We start from the raw sequence: 27,546 nt of genomic DNA, 5'->3' as shown, positions 1-27,546 counted from the left end.
TCAACATGTTTAGGAAGTAAAGGCTCTACATTTTTTTCACAACGATAAATCAGCCAAATACTGCTTGGATGCCGGAGTCTGGAACAATTGAAAAGATTGACAATAAATGAAAGAAAAGCGTTGACAGACACACACAAAAAAATCATCGTGATTGACGAAATATGAAATACTAAAGAGAATGAAAAAATAATTATGTTAAGCATAATCTACAGATATATCTAATTGAATCAGACGAGGCAGGTATACTGTTGATCAGTCATTAAGTGCTTCAAAATGTGTAAAATACACAAGATCCACCGAAACTTGTTCTAATCAGTTTCGTAACTGCGGGAACTCTGCTTTGCAAGTGACCTCAACTAGGACTTATTTCGTACTTTAACAATAATGATTACGTCACCTCTTTAAAGAAGCTGCCTCATCTAAAAGTATTAGAAAATGCTCCCTATTTTTTAACATTTTTCTATTGAATAATCTTCATTAACAGAATTGATTGATGATTGAAGATATTGCGACGATATGATGTGATTCCATCGTTGAACCTTGTCTTAAAGAAAAATGATTTTTATAGAGTACTGCCAATCCTATCTTGTCATAATTGGGACTAAAAAAATTGATTAAATTGTTATCTTTGAAAATGTTCAAGCCAAATGTATGACACGAGAGAACAGTAAATGACGTCACAATAACTCGAGAATAGAAGCATGAAGTCTACGCTTCTTTCTTCTCGAATAAATCAGATACTTGAGTACTAGGAATTATTGCTGTTATGAAGGAACCAGCACTTTATCGATTAATTACAAAAGACGACAACATCCAATGACAGCGACATAGACTCCCGTAACAAACTTTGCGGTTCTAGTTTGCAAGCCCTCTCTTGTAAATTTCAACTACGACATTTAGCATCTAAAAGTGCATACCGGCATTGAATATAAGATTGACTTGTACGCCAAAAAAAAAAAGAAAAAAAAAGAAGGTTAAACCAGTATATCTTCAAATAATACAAGTCAGCTTGAAATATTCATTCTCTCAGATGCTACAAATAATTCGAGATCAACGGCTCTTACCTCGTCTAGTGACTTTGTATACCTTCACTAAAATGAGTTTCAACCACCATAAAAAGGTGAAAGTCTTCTAATCTCGTTTTTGTGCTGGGGAAGCATAGCTCGATTTTTTTTTCACATGTTAATCATAACAATAATGATAATAGCTAGTTTTTATATAGCGCATTTCAGTCCTGGTAAGAATTTCTATGCGCTTTACAGATTATCATTATTATCAAGGTCACCGGATACATTATTTCCAACCTGCACTGACAGTGCTCACTCTCCACTCCCTGGGGAGCAATTCAGCCAGTCGCAGCCATTTTACAGGCGTGTACATGCTGATGAACCTTGGTCAACCAACAAAAACATTCTCATCCCACCGGGTACCCATTTATACTCCTGGGTGGAGAGCAGCAATGTGGACAAAGTGCCGTACTGAAGGGCAAACGTATCGGGTTTTGTTGGGCTCAAACCCACGAGCCAACACCACGCTCATGGTTGTGATTCAGAAACGGGCGCTCTCGGCCACCATACCTCACTATTATCCTATCATGGTGGCACTGCTCACCTAAACTGGCAATATGTACAGGACTACAAAATAGCGGCACTTTTTTGCTGTTGTTAATGTGAGGGAAAAACGCAATAATGGATATTATATCTATGTGCATTCTTTGCTCTCATAGTAAAGTCACCGCAAAAGTTATAATGAATCTGTTCTAAAAATATTCTCACCTACAATTTTGCGATTAATGAGAACAAAGTATCTTCATTAGATAAGCAACAGATTTCCAAGAATGGAATATGAGCTAGTATGCAATGAAAATGATGTAAATGATGTAAATGATGTAAAAATTACACATGATGCAATGACCCTTAACCTCGAATAAACTAGACTCTGACATACAGCCTTTTCATTGTGCCTTCTAAAGCACCAATGTCGGCGAAAACATGAGTAATACTTTGAAAACGGATGGAGCGTAAAGTTACGGCTACCTGCGCCTCGAGTTTTCCTAAAATGACATACACAACAAAGCTTTTTGGCACACACATATACACTATATCGCCAAATGTAATAAAAGATCGTTCATGTGGCATGACTTTTATCGCATTCAACCCGTACTATATTTCAACTGTCATATTCTTTTTTATTCACTGTATTTTTTTTTGAGCAAGTATTGAAGTGAGACTACAAAGAACTAGTAAAATATTTTGCTCATCTCTGCTCACCTCAATCACCTAAATTCATCCAACCCTATGCCTCTCAGTGACAGTCACACTTCTATCACTATTGCGATAAATAGTCTCTGCAAATATGCTTACCGACACGAAGCTAAAAACAACTTGACAAGGCTTTATGACATTTTATTGTTCATGACATTTGCCCTTGCGGTTTCTAATGTAACAAATTTGTATACTAATAATATTATTTCAAATATCGACTAAAGCAAACCTGGTCCATCATACGCAAAGGCCATTAAAAGACGACAAAATCTGCGACGAAACAAACCGTACATTTTTTATTTTGTTCGGATTCTGTCCGATATACGCGGTTATAGGACATCAGTCCACTCTGTAAAAAAGGCTTCAGTGTAGATCACCGATGAACTGATCACGGGTAGATTGCGGCAGACATCGGGTCTCGAGTAACGGTAGAGTTAGAAGGCCTCCAGCGTTATTTACAGTTTTCCTCTGTAAAATAAAAGGAAGAGAGAATGGGGGGAAATACATCTCAGAAACGTTTGCTACCGTGATGAATAGTTACAAATATTCTGAAACAATGCTATTACATGTATACGGGATTATACTGGCTAATATCTTTTACGTTATTTCTAAGCTTTTTACTAGGTAGCAAAAAAATATCTGATTTAGCTTCTTTGTGTAATTTAGAATGTTTTCAGAAAAAATAGACTTATGTCTTGTATATGATGTGTAATGATAGCAGCAGGAACATCGTTTCTCACATTGATACAATATGAAATAATATTATTTATGATTATATGATGTGTTATCGATATGATACGATATGACATAAGATGAAATATTATGTTCATATACATATTTTCACATTTATAAACATCTTATAATACATGTAAACCTATATAAACTAATATAAACATATAAAATATGTACTATACAAATTATATATATATACATGTATATACAAATATATATGCGTGTGTGTGTGCGTATATATATATATATATATATATATATTCCATATATATATATGTATTATATATATATATATATATATATATATATATATATATATATATATATATATATATGTATTATATATATATGTATATCAACCTACTCACATAGACATAAGGTAATCCGTCCTATTGACATGGATGGCTTTCTCTCTCGGCACAGGGACGTGGGCATCATCAGTCTCCCATAGCAACGGGGAGGACAGGAAGATGCACATGCTGCCAATCGTGACGATGAAGATGTACACCCATAGAAACAGACGGTCTATCACCATGGCAACGTAGTGCCATTCTGCCTGGATCTGCGAGAGGGATGCGCAAAACAGTTTTCAATATGATCAGTACAACGGCATTTGAATTTCCACGTAATATTCACCAGTCATTCATTTATAAGGCAAGGATATGTCTTTCCGACATAATGATTAATCAGAGAGGTCATTGCTAAAAAACAAACAAGCAAACAAAGAACAAACAAACAAAACCATGCCAATTGATATCAACCCATGTGTGCTTACAGTTCCCTGTTATCGTTCCCACTCATTCATAGTTTCGAACCACAGGAGCATGAATGTCATTTCCTAGCATGCGCCTCTAGGCATCCTTCCACCTTCAAGAAATCCCAACAGGACTATTAAAGCCATTTTCGTTCAAATCACTGCAAAGTTTTAAAAACCTGAGGTAACATTCGATGTTATATATATATATATATCTACTTTTAATTGATAGACAAAAAACTGCACGTTTATTATAGTTTTAATGTACAAGCACATGAGTATGTTGAGATATGGTGACGACATGATCTCCTTATCTATAATTTGCAAATGCTGTTGAAATCTATGTCACTGATTTGCGAAAACAAAACTTTCTATATTTCCATATTTTCAATGATTATGTTGGTAATTTTTATTTTGCAACAAAAAGAAAATAACAATGACATGTAGACCTGTAACTTACAGAAATGTGAATTTGTTTCATGAATTATAATGTATACATCAAATCGATGATCTTTCGATGTGTGATTGATTGAAATCTTTTATTCTGCGTACTTTTCGGTCCTTGTCCTCGTCTTTGGTCCTCTCCACGATGTAATTAATGAATTCCAGCCCCTCCTTCAGTCTCGGCGGAGTCTTCCCGTTGTCGCGGATGCGCTTGAGGTCGACGTTGGCGTCCATCAACATCTCCTCCTCCGTCTCGTGCGTGGGCCACTCTCCGTCAACGCTCAGGTTGTGGATGGTCGGGAGGCCGTCGGGTCCCGTCGTCATGCAGCCGCCTCGCTGTATCACGCCTCGGAGGTATGGATGACGGTTGAAGCATTGCCTGTCCGCGTCCGAGTTTCGTCCGTACATCTTCGTGGGACAATAGAGATAAGAGAGGAAAGAATAATGCAAGAGGGATATAGTACTGAGCGATTCAAATCAATCTACAGAATTGAATCACTGACAAGTGTCCTCAATTTGGGCCGTCGAACTGATGCTAACTCTTTATACGGCCATGGTGCAACTTTTACCTTGATCCTCATGATGTTTAACATGATTGCGTTATGTGATTGGAAGCAAAATGGCTGATGAGAATCTGTTGGGACAGTTCTTTTTCATAACAAAACTTAAAGGGACTGCACAGTACTGGTTGAGGTGAGGATTCAGCTTGTAACGTTTTGCGAGATATTTAGAAACCACTCTATATGAGATGTTAAAGAGCATACAATTCTAAGAGGAATCAAAAGTTTATTTGATGAAAATCGGTTTTGAAATTACTGAGATATCTAAAAACAAGGTAAACCAAAGAGATCCTACTAAAAGTCGTGGCCTGTCAATTCTATTAGGATCGCTGCTTTTGGATGTCTCAGCCAATTTTCATCAAATAAACCTTGAATCTTTCTTGAAATTACAAGCTCTTTCATATAATTTCACAAGAGATTTCTCATTATTTCACCAAAAATGTTACAAACCTGAATCATCACCTCAACCAGTACAGCCCCTTTAATATGAAATAGAATGGGGGAGGGCAAAGGATAGGGTTTTGTTCTTATCCCCTAACCATTCTAGTCAGCTGGACGTTGTTGCTGTTTTCGACCTCCTGTTGGTCCGGTGTCGGGTAGAAAAGCTTGTAGTTGTCCGGCCGCTTCATGTTGAGGTATGGCGGCAGCAGCTCGATGAAGATTGTCCGCACCCAGGCTGGCATGGTGTGCGTCATGGCTGACCGATGGAACAGGTTGATGATGATGACCGTAACGGTGATCGAGACGCTGACCATTGCCATGGAGAAGAGGAGGTAGACGCCGATGAGCGGGATCGAGCCGGACGTCGTGGGAATCATCTCGGCGATCAGGAGTAGGAACACGATGAGGGCCAGGAGAATAGAAATGCAGAGAGTCACCTGGAAAGACCAATCACGGCGAAGAGAGTATGAGTAAGGATCTTAACTAAAAAAGATCGAAATAGATACAAACATCAGTGGACATGGTTGATGAGTTCAATCAAATTACAGCTCTAACACAACGTGATAAATTTGAGATAAGTATCAGTGTACATAGCCGTTACATCCAGTAGCCATTAAAGATAGATGGATTTTGATGGCGTCATAAAGTCAAGTTCAGGGGCAAAGTGATACACAGTTTTTTGTTGTTTTTTTTTCGCAGCACTCCCATTCGATACATCTTAGTCGGTTGCATTCTATGACTCGGGCGAAAAGCCAGACGAACAAAACAAAACAAAAAAAGGACAAAAATAATCCCAATTCTTGAGGGTCGATCAATCCTAACCAAAACTCCTGAAATTTTATGATGTTAATGCGAACCACAGTTGTAATTGTTTTGTTACACTTTATATTGAAAGTGTGACCCTTTACAATTTTCTGATCTAACAAATCAAAATGTAAGTCAAGTTCAGTGTGAATCAGTGTACACTCTGCCAGTGGCCTTTCCGGCTCCAGTGGGAGTTCCAACCTCTCACCTTTTCTCCGCAATTGGACGGGACGTAGAAGACGAAGATGGTGAGGAAGGTGATCATGATACAGGGGAGCACAAAGGTCACGATGTAGAAGAGCGACTTCCGGTGCAGCACGAACTGGAAGGTGAGGTCGACGTAGATGTAGTTGTCGCAGCACGCGTATTGCAGCTTGTGTCGCTCAATGGGTGTCTCCACGATGTCCCACTCTTGGTTCTCCCAGTAGCGCTCGAGGCCGACGTAGGCCGAGATGGGCTGCAGGTCGATCTTGCTGTAGTCGTGGGTCCAGGAGCCAAACTTGAGCGGGCAGCTCTGCTCATCAAAGGGAAAGTTGTTGATGTGGATGAGGCAGGAGCTACGGTAGACGGCCGGTGGGAACCAGTCCACTGTGCCGTTTGGATACACCTGCGTCATGGTTAGCTTATCTGTGGTGTAGTCACCCCCGACGCTGAATATAGCAAAAAAAGTAACAGTAATAGTAATAGTAATAGTAATAGTAATAGTAATAGTAATAGTAATAGTAATAGTAATAGTAATAGTAATAGTAATAGTAATAGTAATAGTAATAGTAAAAGTAATAGTAAGAGCAGTAGTATCAGTAATAATAACAACAATAGTAATTGTCATAGTGGTAGAAATATTAATAATAGTCATGCGACAATAATGATAATAATAATGGTTATGATAACGATGGTGAGAATAATGATAACATCAATAATGATTATCATTATTATCATCATTCTCATTATGATCTTAATTGCAATAATAGTTTTAAAAGGATCACAACAATGATACAATTTTGCTTTACTCATATAAGCCCCATCTACTGCATGTAATCACTCCTCTTCCCGAAGGCATATTTCCGTTATCATTTTCGCCAAGACTGCAAATTCATTACAACACCTGGGTCAAAATGCCACATACCAAGTTTAAAAGACCTTGCCCAATGATTAACGAGCAATTTCCACAACGTGATCAAATTTCCTTCAATCAATATCGAGAGTCAGACGAACAGAGTGTTATCGATGTCATCAAAATCAGAGATGTAAAAAAAGAAGTTACAAAACATTTACGGAAGGTAATATCAATACAAGCCATTTGCAAATAAAATGAGGTCAAGATGTGATGTTCCAATAATCTATACAACTATACCCATTCTATTACTTTGAAAAGTCCAATTAAAAGATAGATCACGAAACACATTGGCCCGAATTCACGAAGGTGGTACAAATGAAACCATGGTTTAAACCATGGACAAAAACCATGGAGCGCCAAGTGTCGCACGGATTATTTCATTATGAAATCAGTCTTTTCGTCGATGAAATGATTATTTTGTAACGAAATGACAACATATTGTAATTGAATGAACATTTCGTCCACGAAAATGAGAATTTCGTTTAAGAAACGGTCATTTTGTCGACGAAAAGACTGATTTCGTAACGAAATATTCCGTGCCACACTTGGCGCTCCATGGTTTTTGTCCATGGTTTAAACCATGGTTTCATTTGTACCACCTTCGTGAATTCGGGCCATTTTGTTTTTGTTGGTGATAACCCAGCATAATATGATAACCTTTAGAGAGAAAGTAATGTGGTAGCTATATTGTTGACCAGAATATGTTTCTCATAATGTTTTCTTTCACAAACCGATGGTAGAAAGCTGTGCCTTAATGACATCATCAGGCTGAGCCTATATATGCCCTTTAAAGTTCTACACGAAATCAAGCTGGCATGGATAACGTCATTGATGACATGCAAGCTTACTTGTTATACAGGACAATGTCCGGTCTCCATAGTAGGTATATGGGAATGTGAAAGGTAGTGATGTTGCCGTAATCGGCCGGATTCCACTCGAGACGGTAGTCTGTCCATCGCTGTGCAGCATATTGACAACAGACACGAGAGAATATAACACATGAAGAAATAGAAAATTGTCAGAATTGTTCGGCAATATCGAATGATGATATTATTCGCCTCTACCAGCTGTCTACATCTCGCGTTCTCCTAATCAGATATAGAATTCTGATTTCGTGACGTTTGCTTTCCGTGCACGCTCCTTTAATATACTGTTGTAAATTAAATGTAAATAAATTGTTGGTTCGTTAGCCGGCACATTATTAAGGCGCAAGAGTTAAACTAAATCAGCAAACCTGTAATTTTTCATTTCGTCTCAATTGCTTGGCAGTTAACTATACAACAAAACCCATATATACCACTTTCTTAGCTTTCCCGAAAGGTTGAGCAATACACTGAACCAATTATACAATGTATAACAAAGTACAAGGCCAAGAATGTATGTAACAACAAACAAACGTAATCAAATGTCCAGATACTCAACAAACGTACACTATTCTTTCAAAATATTTCCGAAATGTTTCCAGGAAGCATGCTTACGGTACGAAATCTTTTCAAGAGGGCACTTAACTTACATGAATTTTAACAAAGACAGTAGGGACAGTCGGGTTCATAGCTTATAATCATCACTACACTACATTAACCGGTCAATTGATCCCCAAAGTCTGACCGTTACACCATTTGCACTGGAAATCTGGTTTGGCATGAACACAAATTCCTCCCCCTCCCCCCAAAAAACAAACAAACAAACAAACAAAACACACACACACAATTCTCAAACAATATTTGCATGATTGCATCGTTTTCATACTACTCTGAGACAAGGTGCCAGACATCTCACCCGATCTTGAACGGCACTTGTACATGCAAAGTTGCACAAGATCGGCTGAAATGACACCTTATCAAACCCTGCATCACATTGTGGAAGACTGCCCCCTTGATATGCGGAAGTTCCAAGGCGGGTTTGAAGAACTTGCTCAAGCAAGTGATGCTGCCCTCAACTGGATCCGCAGCTTAGATATCAACCCATGAGTCTATAGGGCTCACACCCGTAAATACAATGGAATGTCCCAGACCCCTTCACAAATTCGTACCAAAGAAACCAAAATAAATGAAGAAAAAAATTGATTAAAAATCAATGATGTAGTTTGGCAAAAAACTGAATGGCTGTAGATATTGAGTATGAATTCCTCTACAAACTGCATTTTGGTTGGAAGATGAAAGCTTTTCTGATGGAATTTGAGGGGATTATATTTCATTGGGTACGTGTACAGAAAATAGGTGATTTTTTGAGTGACAAGAACTCGTAGTCTGGCTTTGCGGACCCCTGGACAGAATTTGGACTGAAGAATCCACCCTGAAAATTTGATGGATGAAAGGGTATATCTCACTTATCCAGGTTAGTGAAGCTGAAACACCTCATTTCTCCCAGCTATTTTACAGAATTTTTTGAATTTGATTTTTAACACACATCCCTATGGGGAAATATTTATGGGTGTGAGCCCTATAACCCCTCACCCACCCCGTTGTATTGCATCATACGACAGAAGAAGAAGTGAACGGCACTTCAATCGAAGATCACACTAGTGATGTCGAACACTCACCTGTCTCTGCCATAGACTGGTCGTCATCACTTGATTTCTTTCGTCCTGCACATTAAAAACAAGACGAAACAACAACAACAACAAATTATGATTGTGCCGATTCAACCTTGCAATATATGCACGACCACAAATAGTCAATTTTATGGTTCTTTACATGTTCTTCGGGGACTCAGAATATCTGTCCATTTTATGTACAATTTAGATGTAACGTTGTCTTATCTCCACTATGATTATGCACCTCAATTTGCAATTTTGAATTCAACCACCTAAGTATAAAACTACGCCACAATGTATAATACTCCACACAACCTTTAAATATAAAAGTCTGAAAATCAATTCATGGACTGTGATGGGGAGATGCTTACGTGTTCGCGTTTCCGTATTTCTCATCGTAATTGAAATTACTTGACGCTGACGACTCATATGGCTCGCATTGTTGTTGTATAAGGTATACACAGTTATATGAAATGTTTTCCTACACATGCCTACTGTTCTCATATATTAATTTAATCAGACAGAATGGAAGACCATAATTAGTTGGTTGATTAATTAATAAACACACGTAAGTTTGATGACGACAATCTCGATTCCTTTTGTTATTAAACATTGACATTATCTGAAACCCCCAAGAAGACAGGCTTGATGGATTTAAAGTATAAAATTTATATTCGTATATTCTTATTCGTAAATTCGTATTTCTGATTACACACAGCTAGTTACAACCAGGGAGGTGGAAAAAATTTTAAAACATGTTAAAGGTACCCGATTCTCACGTTTGCTCATATAACTTCATTGTTACGATGTCAATGAGCAAATTGTCATAAACATTCACAGTACCCGTTCACGTTCAATACTACATTGTATACGACCCTAAAATATCTATTGATTTTACGTGCGTGAAAACTTATATATCCTGTACCGTAGACCATGTGTGCGTGCAATTCTCGCCTTTTCCACCATAAGAACGGTATTTTTCTTCGACGAGAATGAAATGAGGGCGGGCCTGTTAGATGGGAGGAATGACAGTCCCTTGGCTTGCAAAGAAAACAAGTTACAGTGGGTCGCGGGAGAGTGATTACGGGGCAATCTTGTGTTCACCCCCGGGAAGTGTCGGCTGAAACAACACGCGCGGATCGAACCTTGCCACGCAGGCGCGGGGCTATTTTTGTGTCGAACTGGGCCCTAATTTGTTTATGCTGATTATAATACCGACGAGTCCGCTCTTCTAATTGTACACGTTTGGCGCGCTAACCAAGCGAACGCAACGGAGATTAATTCCGCCAAGGCGCCTCCTCTATTGAAAAGCGATATTGGGTTGTCTTGTATCGAATCCTCCAAAATGCTGTATATTGGGAGAGAGAGGAAGAGAGCGAGTTTTCCCATTCTTCTCAATTCTCCACCTCTCTTTCCTTCTTTGAATCACCTTCGCTGAAGCCAAGAAGTTTGGTATGTACAACGCCATACTCGGCAGAGTATGTTCACATCTAAAGTTGAAAACGCTACACCAACATTAATTTATGCATGATATGACACTCAAGAGAATCAAGAATCGGTATAAAAGGGTTTCTGCGCATGAAGTTGCTCAGGCTGCCGCCTATGCAAACGTAATAGTAAGAGAATCCCTATGCAGCAGATAATGATCTTGAATAAGAGAGTCAAATTCGAGGGTCTTGTCAGTTTTTAACAAAAATTCTCTAAAAATGCGTGAACATACACACACACACACACACACACACACACACACACACAAACACAGAGAGAAAAATACCCCAATACAATTATGTTGCCTACTTTGGAATGATTATTATTTGAGGCTGCAGCAAAGAATCAATTGTAATACTTGTATTACTATGATTACTTATACGTTTCTGAAACATTAAAACGTATCTTTACGATGAAACGAGCTTAAGACAGGGAATAAGATGATTACAATTCATACCAGGCAGAAAATAAGCAATATCCGAAAGCACGTTTTTATACGAGATCATCGATTCTGAAGTTCTTAAAGGGATGATATGGTATTGGTGGAGATGAGAATTGGGCTTTAAAATTTTTGCAAGATACCCAGAAAACACTTATGACATAGTACAGAGCATACCATTTTAAGAGGAATTCAAAGTTTATTTGATGAAAATCTGGTTTCGAATGACTGAAACATCCAAAAATAAAGTAAAACAAAGCTATCGTGTGGGTCCCACACTTTATTAGAATCGCTCTTTTTTGGATATCTCAGCCATTTCAAAACCAATTTTCATCAAATAAACGTTGATTTTTTTCATAGAATTACATGCTCTTTAATTTTTCATAAGAGGTTTCTCATTATCTCAACAAAAATGTTAGAAGCCTGAAATTATGTCTCAACCAAAACTATACGATCCCTTTAAGTATAGGAGCATGCGAATTTCAGTACAGCATAGGCATGTTATATGCAGCAATATGGAAGATCAGTGCTCGTTTGTTGTAAAGTTTGATGGCATAGCGTCATCAACGACAGCTTTGCGAAAGGTTGACAAACATTGTACTGGAACTAAGATCCCCCCCCCCCAAAAAAAAAAAAATGGTTATAATAACAAGAATAGCTTCCCTTTGCAACAATATTCAATACGGTCGAAATGAACTTTTTGTTATTATGATATCATATATGGCCTACTTGCCAAGCACGCAGGAGAGACTGAAACTGAAACCTGACCTAGTTATGCTAAATGTTATCAAAACGTTTATGACTGCACATTCGGTGTTATTGCGCGACTTTTAAATGCTTTTTTTTTCTTTTTATAGAAGCTTCATAATGCATATGAGCACTTAATTCGCTAACCCAAATGCTTTTACAAAACCACCAGAATCAGTGAATGAGAGTAATACCGGCAACGTAATCCAAGCTTCTATAAGTCTGCATGAATCCTCTCATTTTTTTTTTTTTTGTGTGTGTTATAAATGATATCCATTTCACCATTGCATGCTTGTTATTGAAGTGATTCATGTCCGCATACTAAAAAAAAAGGCAATCACTAAAGTATAAATGGTGTACAAACATTTCGATTTTCATTCGGCATATTCGCTTCCCAGCTCCGTGCTGGTTCAGAACATTCACTCATTCCTTTCGCCAGGCAGTGAATGTTTGATTATCGTCACCTTCCGTTGAGATAGCGGCGGTCGAATTTGCCCTTAATATTAGCAGGCGAGTCAACAGATGGACGAGATGCCGTGGCTCCTCATTGCATGTACTAGTCACAAAGAGAAAGTTTGTTGAGAAGAAAGACTCGCATTTTGTGCGTCAGCGTGTATAGATTGTTAGCAACCGAATACCTAGCACTCGTGTTTCCTTCCAGACAGCACAATCCAATATCTCCCTCTAGGAATGTGTCGCAAGGAACGGGACACGTCACAGAAAGAAAGCTTGCCAGTGTGTGTGTCTCTGTGCATGTGCGTGTGTGTGTGTGTAATCTGACCTGTAGGAGCAAGTTGCTTTGTAAACGTAACATTGCCTCAATCTTCTGTAAGAAAACAAAAAAGAGAGACGTGGTCACGTGATACATTGTTTCTTTAGACACTCTATTCCCGATGCGTGATCAGAGAATAGCCAAATGCTAATAGCCAGATAGTTGGGGAGGATCACGAGTAACTGGTTTGGCTCAGTGGATCAGACCATGGGTTGTCAATCATGAGGTCCGTGGTTCAAATCTCCTGACTGCAGTGCTTGTACCCCTAGGCAAGGTACTTTATTGTATCCTCGTTTGTTTGTTTCATTTCCATCTGAGAAGATGGCTGGACAGCCCACATTCAGCTGCAATAGCTGGTCTTCCATATGGGGTCCAGCGGGATGTAAAGCGGGACCACTTCACCGGGTTAAACACCCTGCTCTTTGCGATGAATAAATGAGGTGGGATCTTTTACGTGCATGAGTTGTGACTCTCTAACGCACGGGACCTCCATTTTATGTCCTTTCCGAGGGACAGAGTGTTTTGCCTCTTAATAGAGGGGACGGTATGATTACAAACAACATTGCTCAGTGCGACCCGGGAATCGAACCGGGGTCCTTTAATGATCGTGAGGCAGACGCGCTACCGACTGAGCTTTTAATTCCCCGCCCTCCGTCGGTCCGTCGGTCGGTCGGTTTTGCTTGCGTACAAGCGTCAATCTCCCTTAGTGGCCACAAAAAAAGCCAACGAATTAATTCAACTGAATTGAAAATTATTAACTAGGGAGTATATGGATGCTGCGTATTCTTAAAGTGCTTAAACCAACCTTTAGTGAGTCATTATGAAACTAACATCGATGTCAAAACAGTCCATCAAAAACGATGTCAATATACCATCAATTTCGCAGAACATCAATATAACATAATATGGCTGGTGGATACACCATTGTCTTCAACCTTTATACAACGCAAAGAATGTGAGTCAAATCTTCTAAAATTTCCCATGTCATTCTCGAAGGTATTTAACAGTTTCTGTCTCAAAGTTTATCAGATCCAACTTTCATGTGATCCAAACCTCCCGATAAATAACTTACCCTGTTTCTAAAGAGACAAGCGGCAACTGATTTGCCTCGAAGCGCCCATGACAAACGCACGGCTTTGGCAACGAGATATCACAACACAACAGAATACCCTCTTCACACTTTAATTTTATGCTCAAGACCAGTTTGTGAAGTCCAAGGAATGAGGCCATGACGGAAGTGGGCTCAAATGACCACAAGAGGCCCTTAAGATAATACGCATGGCCTTCTTCACAAGAGGGTCACTTTATACTGTCTTTTTGGTAGTACGATGGCTGTGGAAAAAGACAGTGGAATGAAAAATGGCGGCTATGAATAGATGGAAAACATCTCCAGCGTTACGCACTTTCAGAATCTTGAAATCAAGACGTTTTGAAGTGGCCAGTAATGGGATATAGTGAGCAATGGTGAGTAGTGGAGCAGAGCCCCGCCGCATTGCAGTGTCTAGGAAGATTTCCTTCTTCCTTTGATCGTAACATCTGACTTTAAAGCGATGATATCGTCTTTCTTAAGATGGGGATTCAAGTTCCAACTTTTTGCGAGATAATTACAAACCGCTTATAAGAAATTTTATGAGCACACAATTCTAAGAGGGATTAAAAGTTTATTTGATAAAAATCGGTTTTGAAATGGCTGAGACATCCAAAGACAAACCGAAGCAAAGCAAAGGGATCCTGAAAGGTGGGTCGCATCTTCTTCTTTTTTTTTCAATAATAAAAGTATATTTTCAATTTCCCTTACAGTCTTAGGATCTTTAGTGTTTCATTATGTAGGTTGCTTATTTTCCCAAAAGTTAAATCTTAATCCCCATCTCAACCAAAACTATACTATTCCTTGAACTGTTTAACAATACTTAAACTTCGAAACATTTCAGGGCCCTGTTTCATAAAGCTGTTCCTAAAGTTACGAACAACTTACGAGCGACTGGTGATCAGTTCTGATGTGCTATAGTTATCAGAATTTCCACAATTCAGCACAAGAACTGATCACCAGTCGCTCGTAAGTCATTCGTAACTTTACGAACAGCTTTATGAAACACCCCCCAGGTAGACGGTTCCTTGTGCTACCAGAGGCTCTGATTTCGTTTAAGTATCAATCTATGAAAAAAAGGGTGATGTTCGTCATTCCTAAAGGTTCGTTATTCCGGAACACACAAATTTTGTATACATGTACCTCGATGCTCGTTAATTCGGTTCATATTGCAATGTTATTCCGAAGGTTGTAGTTAACCCAAATTCAGCTTTATTGATCCAAAAATGACATAATATTTGTTAACATCACGAAGTCTTGTTGATCCAAAAATGAAAAAAAAAAATTATTCGGAAAATTCGTTAATCTGAAAATGAAATACCGTTTTATTCCAACATCGAACCACCACAATGATAAACAGTGTCTCTAAAACTACGGATACATGATCTCGAAACTTCTTTAGTAGTTTTAGTGTTTGGGTATTAACGCATTCATTTTCCCCTTTTCTATACATCATGAAGGCTTGATTCTCTCTCGGTCAGTCGGTTCTTTTGCCAAGAAATTGTGACAACGTGCTATTTTTCTTTCGGACTTGTGCAGGCTACTTACAAGACAGAGGAGTTTTCATCACTTCTTGGCCTAGCAGTCATTGCCTTAACTGGCTTGCTGAATCCAAGAAAGACTACGCCATTTTTTCTTCAGTCATTGACTTACGAATCGTTATCCTAATACCACGTAGAAGAAATTGAAATTATCAAAGGGAAATCCTCTTGAATTCATGTATTCATAGGACTTCAGACTGATCTGAAATATAAAAGTACGATATTATAGATTCCTTCCGGCAGCTTGAAATGCCGATTTCAAGACTTCACCGATAACTGAGCATTTAAGTAATGTTATCATTATACAATCATGAACTGAGATTCGCTTGTTTACAGTAAACACTGCAATCTAGTTAAACACTCTGCAGCTTAGCCAAGCAGTGCGCGTTCTTTGTTTACATATAGGTAAAAGCAGTGGTAAGGGCAATGAGCAACTATTCTAAAATTTTGATGCGTGTCTACCGACTTCCTTCTTTTCTTGATATAATTTATGTGATTATTGTCCGAGAGATTCATTTAGAAATAGATGAATCTGCGTGATGGAGTGGATAAAACAACACCACACTTTATGGTGTTTCCCCTTTAAATCTCCAAATTCCTAAGTCTGAATACCAAACGTGATGGGAACAGCAAACTTCCCACACACATGCACAGTCGCTTGGTAGTGTGATGTCTGCTTGCATCTAGCGTAATTACATGACCTGATTTGCGGCCCTGTAATAAGGTAATATCGATCTCTGCACGTCGCCGAATCGAGGCGAGCTCGCGCCGACGCTCCGTGCCGCGAGCCGAGCAGGTGTGGCGATTGGGGCCGCCCCCACGGGGTCGGCGCTCAGTGCCTTCCGACCGTTCCGCCGCTGATGACGCCCGGCCCCTTGTTGATCCAGGCTGAATCAATAGGTTATCAAACTCGAACTGGAAGACGGTGCGATATTTGGTCTGGCAGGAGCCGCATCGTTGTTGCCGCGATCGCGCCGGAAATCATTTCGAGCGCGACAGGTTCCGCGGAGACTTCCCTCTTCTTTTGTCTTTCATTTTCTCTTCGATCATGATGAAATAACTTTTGCGTTCAATCATGCGGTCGCGCCAAAAAACCAAAGCAACGCGGTCTTGCTGGTGCATATTCAATGGAATGCAGGTTTTCCCCTTTGCTGGGATGAAGGCATTGAAAAAAAAATATCGCTAGCTGTGTGATTCCAGCAAAAATCTACAGGTTTAAAATTCTGCTTCTGCTTACAGTTTATGGGTATAACATTCGATTCATGGCGATTTGATTACGATCCATTGGGCTTTCCAGCATACACGAGTTTTGATATCGATATACCTTGATGTTTTCTGTCTATTCATAGACGAACTTCTGATCAGCTGCCAAAATTTTCATTCCACTTTACTTTCCTTATCCATCGTACGATCGAACCACCCTCTCCAGTATAAACTGACCCTCTGCTAAATAGGCCATACATAAGGGCTTCTTGTGGTCATTTGAGCCCACTTAGGTCATGGTCTCATTCCGTGGACAGAACTTTTCGATTTTATTTCGATAGAAGTAGCTGCTCGCGATTGAGCCATGTGATACTGTCTGGATAGAGGGCGGCCTTACCTATAGTATTAAAGAATGACCCGCAAAGAAAAGAGAGGTTGTAACAGAAAGTTGATGTGTTCAGTTTAGTTCAGTTCAATCAATTCAATTCAATTCAATTCAATTTAATTCAATTCAAACTTTTTTTTCATTTTTCAACAAAATAAGCAAAGTAATTAGTGAAATTGGACATGCATTTGAAGAAGTAAAAATCACAGTATGCTCATGTCTATGATCAATACAAGACGAGACATGTTGTACAGGCACACTTATGAATATATTCTACTAAAAACGGAGGTACCAAATCAAAATACTACGCTTGTAATTATTATGTGGGTAACTCAGAAGGAAGGTGGGAAGAGGAAATGAAGAGATTATTTCGTCACAACGAAATCTCATTCGATATACTATCGATTCCTTTGGCAGCTGTTTGGGCAAAATAATATAAAAGAGTATGTATTTTGCTCTTACAATTTTGCTCAGTATTGCAAACTCACTGACTTTATGTTGACTTAGTTTTGTGTCTTATTTCTTTCTCTCACTTTGTTTCTGTTCTTGTATCCTTGAAAAGGTGACGTGCCAATGGCTTTACTTTGATCAGAAGGCTTTAGTTTGGACAGTTATCCGCTTTAACCTAACCGAAGGGGAAGAATGTCCTTGCAGACAGTTGTTTATTCGATATGATAACCACATCCCTCCCAACAGATGCGGTATCAGAGACACGCGGCCAAACATTATACAGAGGATGATACAGCGAGATAACCGGCCAGTCTGCGTGTCGTACGCGCGCGATAGTCCTCGTCGCGTAATGTATATGTTCATTGTATCGAATATTGTCAAAATGACGCGCATTTGTTTATAACACGATACCGCGCAGCTGCCAAGAGCATCTTAATTAGCCCGATTGGTCGAGTGGAATCAAGTTAGGATGCCTCAGCATCCCCGTGTCTCAATCCTGTCAATAACAGTCACTTAACAGATAAATAGCGGGCGGTTACCATGAAACATGGCACCTCTCGAGCTCTAAGAGTTCTAGATATTCGCTCTCTTCGTGCCTTCATGGTCTGGTCGTAACGTAATGTTTACTTTTATGAAGACTATTCGAAGGTACATTGTTTAGGCTGCATATGGAAGAAAAAAGAAATGACCAGCATCATTATCATCGTGTGAATTGAAACTGTCAAAACGTAATCACTTGGATTATTTCGAGAGTTAACCGCGTGAGTGCGAGAAAAGGCGGGAACACACAGCGGGTGGCAAACATGCTTGCTGACACGTACCCTTTCTACCAACTCTCGTTTGCGGCAGATACTTCAGCATTCCGTCTGCGAAAGGGTTGCGGGCCGGGAAGGATACACGTACGACAATGTCTAAAGCATCAGGTCACCCATAAATCTGTCCCACTGTTAACATTGCCTCAAGTTGACGGTTGTTGCGAATGCCAATGACGTCGAAAAAGTGTGTCCACATGCCCCTATGGTACTGATCATGCTTTCCCGCCTGCATGCCTGAGTGTGTACCTTTAGGTGTCCGGGTACCTTACGTGATGCATTCATAATGGAGTTGCAGTGAGTTGAAGCTATTAACACACGCAACCGCACGAGCGTGACATTTTCCCCACAGATGACGACAGGTTAAAGAAACATGAGTAAGTCTCAATACCGAGTCCAAGAATTACATCAAGAACGATTTTAAGACAATATCATTTTATTATCAAAATGTAGATCTAGCAACAATATGACGCAGTAATGCTCTTCTTATCCCGCATGCATTCCATGACTTGCTAGTGATCGCAGGAAGAGAATAAGTAGAAGAAATCCAGAGAGAGAGAATGAGAGAGGCCAAAGTCTAATACAAATAAGAGAAAACAAAATTGTGACAGTGTTATTGGACACAGTTTTGGCGCGCGAAGTTGGTCACCTTTTCACAAGTATGAGTTGAGGAGTATTTTGTAGATTACAGCTGCAAACGATATATTGTTTCATTTGAACTGCGCGAAAATTCTCACCAAGCGATTGATTCGAAATGTCAGCGTAATAAAGAATCGGTGAGGGAGAGTTTGGTCTCAAATGAAGAGTGATATAATTATGCAATATTAAAACAAAACACACATGACAAACATCCCCAAGGAATACAAGGAAAAGTACTATACGACTCCCTTCGCGGGGAGTTCAAGACAAGTAGTATGCCTTATTATACTGTGCATCTATACCCACCTCACGTGTGCTCTCCACGAACAATCCCCACTCTTTCATTAGTGGGGCTGTGTATTTTGTGGAACTGTTATTCAAATCAGAAAACATAGGACAGCTCTCTACTATATCTATTTATTTATCCATCCATGTATTTATTTACCAATCTATCTATATAAAAACATGATGACTAGAAGATGGCAAACAGGTCATTTTATCCTACGAAATGGTGATTTTTGTAACAAGATTTTGATCGATGTCTAGAGGGGGTGCAATGAAACACCCCAGGAATGCTGGCGGGTGGAAAGTCTGCCTGTTCTCATAAGCATAAGGTCGCCATTGACGTTGTTTTTGTTCCTAGAAATCTTTGGTAGTCATTAAGGGTTCGTGCCTAAGTGGTATTTGTTCATGATTTCGTCTCCCCCCCCCCTTTTTTTTTCTCAAGCTGTTCATAGGTCTCTTGCGTGTTTCCCACCCCTTCTTTCTTCTTCTGGTCCTCTATCCTCTTTAAACACTCGGTCTTGATTTGAAGTCGGATTTGCTCGAGAGCTACTGATCAATCTTTCGGAGTGCTTTTAGAGCCATGCTTTGGAGGGGAGAGCGGTTTTCCTGATTGGAGGATGCTGGTTTGAAGTTGGAATTAATGAAGCAGCTCTCCTCGGCTTGGTGCCTTCGGAGGCAGTTATTTCCTGACAAAACGGTCTGCGGTATTTTAGAGATCGTCGGCAAACAACTTGCTTATAATAGATGGATGTTCTCTGAATGATAAGTTATCTCGAGTTATCACATTTTCGACTCATTTACGTATGATTGTTGAACATGATATTCATTTTGTTTGATTTAAAGGGATGGTAGAGATTCGGTTGAGATGGGACTTCAAGTTTTCAGTATTCTTTGATGGTTTTTTTTTTTTGATAATAAGAAACCTCAAATGAAATATGAAAGAACATGCAATTCTAGAATACTATTGTATGCTCCATAACATTTCATTAAGTGGTTTCCAAATATCTCACAAAAAGTTAAAGCTGAATGCTTACCTCTTCCAATACTGTACAATCCCTTTAATTTGGTGTATTTTATTCTGACAAGAATAATACAACATGTTGCCATCGTAAGAACTTGAAATACTAAGTTAAAAAAATGGTGCTACAGTATAGAATCAAAAACGTACAGATGGAAAGCGGAATGCGAGCACTGACTAATGGCTACAAACACAATCATCCAATTTATTGAAATGGGAAAGAGAAAGACATACGCCTGATAACTGTCATTCGGCGTAGCATTTTCCCTATCTTTTCATGTCATATTATACCTATGGGCCAACTAGGCTAGGGATTTCTTGCACATTGCGTACTCTTCAATACGTACCACGTCTATGATCTGTGATATGGACAGTCCCATGTAGACGGTTAATGCCTCGGACTCGTTACGAACCGGGCGAACGTTGGACTCGTACGCCTCGATCACAAGATCTTTTAGCAAATTCTCTTCTTCCACCGATCCATGGCAGCCTGTAACGGTAGAGGGAGACAAACAATGATAAATGTACACCATCTCATGCATTCTTCTAGATTGTTGATCTACGCGTTTCATTTTCACTATCAGCGAGTTTTAGATCTGCGACGCGAACGCTAAAGACGACGTTACATAGGCTAAAAATCAAAGACGCTTAATAAATAAGACACGAAAGTGCGCGCTAATCCTGTACAAAACAAATGGACAGCGCGCGGTCTTCAAGCGTATACGCACATCACCTGAGACGCGCTGCCTTGACGCTTGATAAACAACAGCAGCGGCTTCATGGACAGCGCGTCTCAGGTGATGTGTGTCTTTGCCTGAGACGCTCTGTCTTTGCAGATGTTGTTGTTGTTTATCAAGCGTTTTTGATTGTGAGATCATGTTGTTGCCAAATTTTTACCTCCACGAAATAATCCTTATTACTCTAAAATCTCGTTCGTCAAAATTATCCCCTTCATCGAAAAAAAGCTACGACTATAATTTTTAAATCTTTTTAAGATGACAAGAATACCACTACTTTTGGAAATGTATGATGTTTCTAGGTGTACTGAGTTTGTACTTAGCTCTCTTTTGTATCGTCATGTAGGGTAGCCATTTTGTGTCCATCTTTATTGCGCGCCTTCGTATCTTATATCTCTACTATCTTTGCTAAAAATGGTGTTCTGCACATGCGCAAGGCAGCTGTTTCCATTGTTCAACCCGGGAGGCTGCGTCGTCTTAGCGTTCGCGTCGCAGAGCTGAAGCTCGCTATTGTCACAGATGTGTGGCACACACACACACACACTAGCTCCCCCCCCCAAAAAAAAAAAAATGCCCAAACATATTCATCTTACATAAGATACATTCAAAAAAGTGAAGTCGCAGTAAAAGGTGAATTTAGATCTGACTATAGGAATTGATCGCACCTTTGTAAAGAGGGGGAATTTCATCGGTCTGATTTCAGGGAAACTGTCAGGGGCACTATTTTCTTCAACTTTTTTTTTCTCTCACTCAAACTCTTCTCTCCTCCTCCCGCCACCATAAGTACGAACACTAACAACACTCGAAGCCTTCATTTTGTTGATCCACGTTTAGCGGAGATGGCGGCTCTCCACATCCACGGGACAAGAATTCCAAATGAAGTAAGCGTTGTCAGGCTACATCCGGCTTGTCTTACGATAGACACTCCTACGACACAGACACACACTGAGACACACATACACACATGCTCGCACACATACACAAATAGAGATACACATAAGGGACACACACACGCAAACGCACACACACAGACACACACACACACACGCAAACGCACACACACAGACACACACACACACACACACACGCACACACACAGGAACGAGGCTCGCTTGCAGAGTACATCATTCTCCACATAAAACGTATAAGTGTCATTGCTGGAAACTTTGCAAAAGTGATATTACAGAACATCGATTCCTTTCTCTTCACCATGCTCACGTTGTACAATAGTTATTAATGTTTTGAATATGGTATGGGAAATCATCATTAACCTTAAAATGGAGGGGGGGGGGGGGACAACATAGCATTCTAGTTTACCGAGAGCGTCATCTTTATCTGATGACTATAACGTCTGAGCATATAACCTTCAATTTTAGTGTTACATGCGAGAAATTTGTCATTCAGGAAAGTTCTATATTCAAGTAAAAGTGAAATGACGTCACTAGTTTCTTGACAGCATCAGAAGATGATTCACAAGGTATAACGACAGCCAGACTGTCGATAAATCATCGAATATTGGGTCCCCTGGGCATCTGAAAAAATGATTTGGTCACGTGATCAAGGTGATGCTAACTGTATACTTGTCGGGTTTTTTTTTCAATTCGGGGAATAACTTTGTTGTATGGGGGAAGGTCGTAATATGCACATTAGCTGGATTAAAAAAAAGAGGGTATATATGCATAAATATTCCTTCTTGAAAACTAGAAGTAGTGACATTCCGTGTTGATAAAAACAAAAGCAAGAAAAGGTTTTGATCAATGCCACGTCAAAATGGACTGGGATAGGTGAACACGAGTATAGTACTTAAGTGTAAGTTTATTTAATCATTTATTTTCAATTAACAAAGCATACATACACGTACATAGGAAAATGCCAACAGCATGAATATATGACAGACCAAGGTGGCGGATAAAAAGGTGAAATTTCGCGAAGTGAAGGCAATGTATTCTTATTGTAGCTAACCTCCGGGAAAATAAACTCAGTGATTACATGAAAGCACAGCATTTAACTATACCAAGTAGAAACATGAATACATAAACTAAGACCTTTGCGTTTCCGATCGCAGAGAATAATCTTTGGTTTCATGCATTCCAATGCAAATGTCACAACTAACTCGGCAAACACCACAGTCAGTTTGTTTCACCACCAGTTACTGCTAGCGGGGTACGATTGAACATAACGAACTTTTGTAGACTAAAAAGGTGCTAACCTTAATCTTGTGTCGCCGCAAATGTGCTACGGAAGATTTAACGGCGATTCAGCTGGCGACGAGTCCCTCTTACAAAAGAGGAGAATTAGTCAAATGACTCTATCCTGTCTATACATAATGTAAGAAAATCAAACGTTTATATCCAGACGACACATTTTTTTTTTTTCGGAGTGTTCAGAAATGTTACCCGCTCATTTAAGTGCCGTGTGGAGATGGCTCCTTCCTAACTTTGTTAATTATTGACTTCATCCTGACGTCACCAGTTATTTCGCTTTTATCTTTAAGTCACGTTTGTAGAGTTTCGACGAATTTGATATTGCCCCTCCCCGTAAAAAGGTAGACAGGAAAATTAATGAATAATAAGTAAAAATAGCAAATTCTTATACAGTGCATTTCAGACTTGAAAACAATTTCAGTGCGCTTTACAAACAAATTATACCACAATACAAAATATAACAGCAAAATTGCAATTTACCAAATTCTATATTTTACTCTACAACAACTTTTTCTTATACGTACATAAGGGGTCAGAGTTGCCAATACATCAGAGAAAGTTGCATTAATAAATTTTAATTCAACAAACATGACAAACATATAACCTGTTTTGTATAAATAAGTTTTGAGTTTGAGATTAATAGAGAGAGAGAGAGAGACAGACAGACAGACAAATAAACCAACAGACAAACGAAGAGTGATGGAGAGGGAGGGAGGGAGAGAGAGAGAGAGAGAAATCGGGAACTGTTGTATGCTTGTTTGTTTGTTTGCTTGTTTTAATTTTGCATTTAATTAGATACAAATTAAATAAAAATTTCAAAGGCACAAAGGACAAAGAGTAACATGTGAAGTGATTTAAAATGATGACATAACATTACACAAAATAGATAAGCATAAGCGATAGCATTGTGAAGTATAGTCATGTACAAAACATGTGAATGAGATACATTGTAAGTATTTTCCAGTAAATAACAGAGATAATTGATCGAATGCAAGACACCATTACATGTATCTATTACAATGTCTTATCTTTAGAGATTGATAATGAATAACTTGTGTTAGCTAAGTCGGACTCTTGTTGCTTTATTTCGTGTGGAGATGCTATAATGAGAAGTCGAAGGAAGAATTCTTCTTTCTTTACCCTATCTTCTTATTGCCACAGCAAGGCATAAATTTGAGCCAAGATCAACGAAATACGTGAAAAGCAAAAGTTCGTCAGATCATCTCAAAACCTTCCAACATGCCACAGGTATATCATATTATAAGATAATGCAGTGTAATGTGAAATGGTACGAACCATTATATTAGAACCACTTGTTAGAAGTCTTAATGACGTCATTTAAAGTTCGGTACAATCGCGAAAGGGGACATGGTTGTGTTATGGAAGGAAAGACACAGTGAACATTAGTTATCTCAATGATTCTAGAATCTCATAGTTTCTCACTTTTGAGAATTCCATGGAAGTATATTGTACATTGTACATGTATATAAACAATATTAACAAATGTTTTTGAAACAAACTGCTTTTCCACTTAATGCTCTCTGTGCAACAGACTAGCCAGCAAGCAAGCCAGCATGCAAGTGGCTCCGTGGAATCGAGTGTTATTTCAAAATTCGCACCCCTGCAATTGAATTTGTTTTCGCTAAGTGTTTTAGGTCGAAAGAACACTCATGACACACCCAAAGTATTCCTTCCTGTACAGGTATTATATGACTTCAAGCTAAACACGAATAATGACCATCGGATTCTTCCCCCACCGGGCCTCTGGTGTTTGTAAGGTGAGGATGGTGAGCAACAACCTTAATGCGCGAGTTGTGTCAATTATTTGGGCAGTCGAGTTTTATTGGATTATATATTTTCTACTCTTATCCCCCCTCTCTCTCTCTCTCCTCTTATCTCTCCTCTCTGTCTCTGCCTCTCTCTCTCTCTCTCTCCTTCCATATCTCCCTCTCTCTCTCTCTCTCTCTCTCTCTCGTTCTCTCTTTCTTCGCAAATGCCGAGGCTCATTTTTCTTTCCTGGAGGGCAAGATTATTTCAGATGAAACCAAATTTCCTTGCTCTGCTTTCCTTAATAATCCAGTTTAAGCCAGTTTCCATTAGCACCTTTCCCTCTCCCCTTCTCTTCCTCTCTCTCTTCCTCTTTGCTAAAGGTCTTCCCTCTTTCCAAAATGGCGAAGAATTATTTGAAGTCTAAACACGATAATCGTCGTAAATAGACTGATTTCCCTGTTGAATGCCACTTATCATCAGGACAATTTACAGGTAAAAGTTTTTGTTTACGTGCTCTTTCAAGAGTTATACCTTTTTTTTTCTTTAATTTACTTGATGATAATCTTTGATATGAAGGTATAGCATGAACGGAAAATAAATGACCCTTATTTGCTATGCAGCGTAATAAATATCTTCGGACAGGTGTTATAAAGGATCACATTATGAATGCAAAGTAAGATTAAATATCACTTTGGTCTTATTTTGCATCACAATCAAGTTAATCGAATCATCCCTCTCTCTGTACACCTACTATTAGGATCCAATATAAATTAGATTCAGTGAAACTTCACACTCGATATTCTGACTTCAGAAAGAGGTTAAGCAATAATATTATTGGTTGTATATTTGGTTGATTTTTTTAAGAAAAATGACATATTGCCATGATCAATAAAAGATAACAAACAAAGAAACAAAGAAACGAGTAAGATATGATTCAGAGCCTTCTAATTCTACATACAATCTGATAGAGATTTTTTTTTTTTTTTGGTGAAAGTTGATTGAAAAGCGTGAAAAACATGAGACAACCTTTAAGCGTATGTCATCCCGACTCTCGAAATTTTGTCATGACCATCCTCCTCGGAAAACATCGAGGCTTGTTTTGATTATGTTTTCTTTTATTTCCTTTCAAAATATTACAGATGACACACTTCCATCGAGTTTAGGCAACATTCCGCTCCTTTTAGCTTCCACTTTCAATTCACATTGATATAAGAAAAGAAGTTCGCGAAAAAAGGTGAATGTACTCCATAGAGCAGGAGATACTCCAATTGTATCATGAAAGATGAGAAGTTGTGCGTTAAGCTGAATGCCGTGCATAGACTCCTCAATAATCCCCTTATTTGGAGGTAGTATTATGTTAATTTTCTCCCTTTTGCCTAAAACCCCGATATAATTTGGACACAGTTCAGTATGAAAAGTGAATTAAACGATACTTTCCTTTTAAACGACATTTCCTGAAACCAAATTACAACGCTTCAGAACTCAGTGTTCTACTAACATACTACTATATAGATAAAAAGACAAGATAGCGCTACATCCGCTCCTCAAAAACAAAAGTCACCCAGCAACACACACACACACACACACACACACACACACACACACACACACACACACACACACACACACACACACACACACACACACACACACACACACACACACACATACACACACACACACACATAAAAAAGGAACTTTAAAAAGGTAAGAGGAAGAACAGGCGTTCGCCAGAAGATGGTGCGACTAACTGGTCGTCTGCGTCAATATTGGCGCGCTCCATCTGAGGTGTGATTGTGAATACGGGTAATTCACGTCACCACGCACCTCGCTTTCTACCCTACGTTACAGGTATGAGCAATCGATAATTCCGGTATGGATTTAACCCGTAGAATATTTGAAGGTTTTTCATAGATGATAATAGTGCACTGTCAAAGCGCGCTGCTAGTCTGCAGTTCTCACCAACGAAATGTTATGAAAACAAATTCTTGATGGCATGCGATAGTAACACAACCGAATGGCGACGAAGAGTTTGTCACAAGGATGTAGACCTATCTACATAAAACTTGCAATTATGCAGATGTGTGCCTTGATTCTTGTTTGAGTGGTGTAAATTTGATTAAAAAATGTTATCAAAGAGGCCATCGGTAGATCCTACCTCCTCCCCCCCCCCCCAAAAAAAAAAAAAAAAAACTTCAAGAAAGATTTCAAAAGTACTGTGGTTTTGAAGTCCAAAAAATATCAGAGATTGGACGAATTATGAATGTTAAGAATTCATGGAATCCTAAAAACACAAACTTCTCAATTTTATTGCGGA

General features: G+C 39.1%; 1 protein-coding gene across 1 annotated transcript in view; it reads right to left on the bottom strand.

Moving 5' to 3' along the window:
- Positions 1–1,793: 1,793 nt before the first annotated feature.
- LOC140227221 (neuronal acetylcholine receptor subunit alpha-3-like) overlaps positions 1,794–27,546 on the bottom strand; it is an 81,091-nt gene continuing 55,338 nt past the window's right edge. The window contains exons 2-9 of the mRNA XM_072307650.1: positions 20,866–21,008; positions 9,659–9,703; positions 7,965–8,074; positions 6,208–6,649; positions 5,294–5,632; positions 4,303–4,602; positions 3,365–3,558; positions 1,794–2,732 (exon numbers count right to left, since the gene is read on the bottom strand). Of these exons, the coding sequence (XP_072163751.1) occupies positions 2,720–2,732; positions 3,365–3,558; positions 4,303–4,602; positions 5,294–5,632; positions 6,208–6,649; positions 7,965–8,074; positions 9,659–9,703; positions 20,866–21,008 (1,586 nt within the window). The 3' untranslated portion in view covers positions 1,794–2,719. The remainder of the gene's footprint in view (positions 2,733–3,364; positions 3,559–4,302; positions 4,603–5,293; positions 5,633–6,207; positions 6,650–7,964; positions 8,075–9,658; positions 9,704–20,865; positions 21,009–27,546) is intronic.

This window comes from Diadema setosum, chromosome 4, assembly GCF_964275005.1.
Source record: "Diadema setosum chromosome 4, eeDiaSeto1, whole genome shotgun sequence".
Lineage (NCBI taxonomy): Eukaryota > Metazoa > Echinodermata > Echinoidea > Diadematoida > Diadematidae > Diadema > Diadema setosum.
This window is presented reverse-complemented; position numbering and strand designations above follow the sequence as displayed.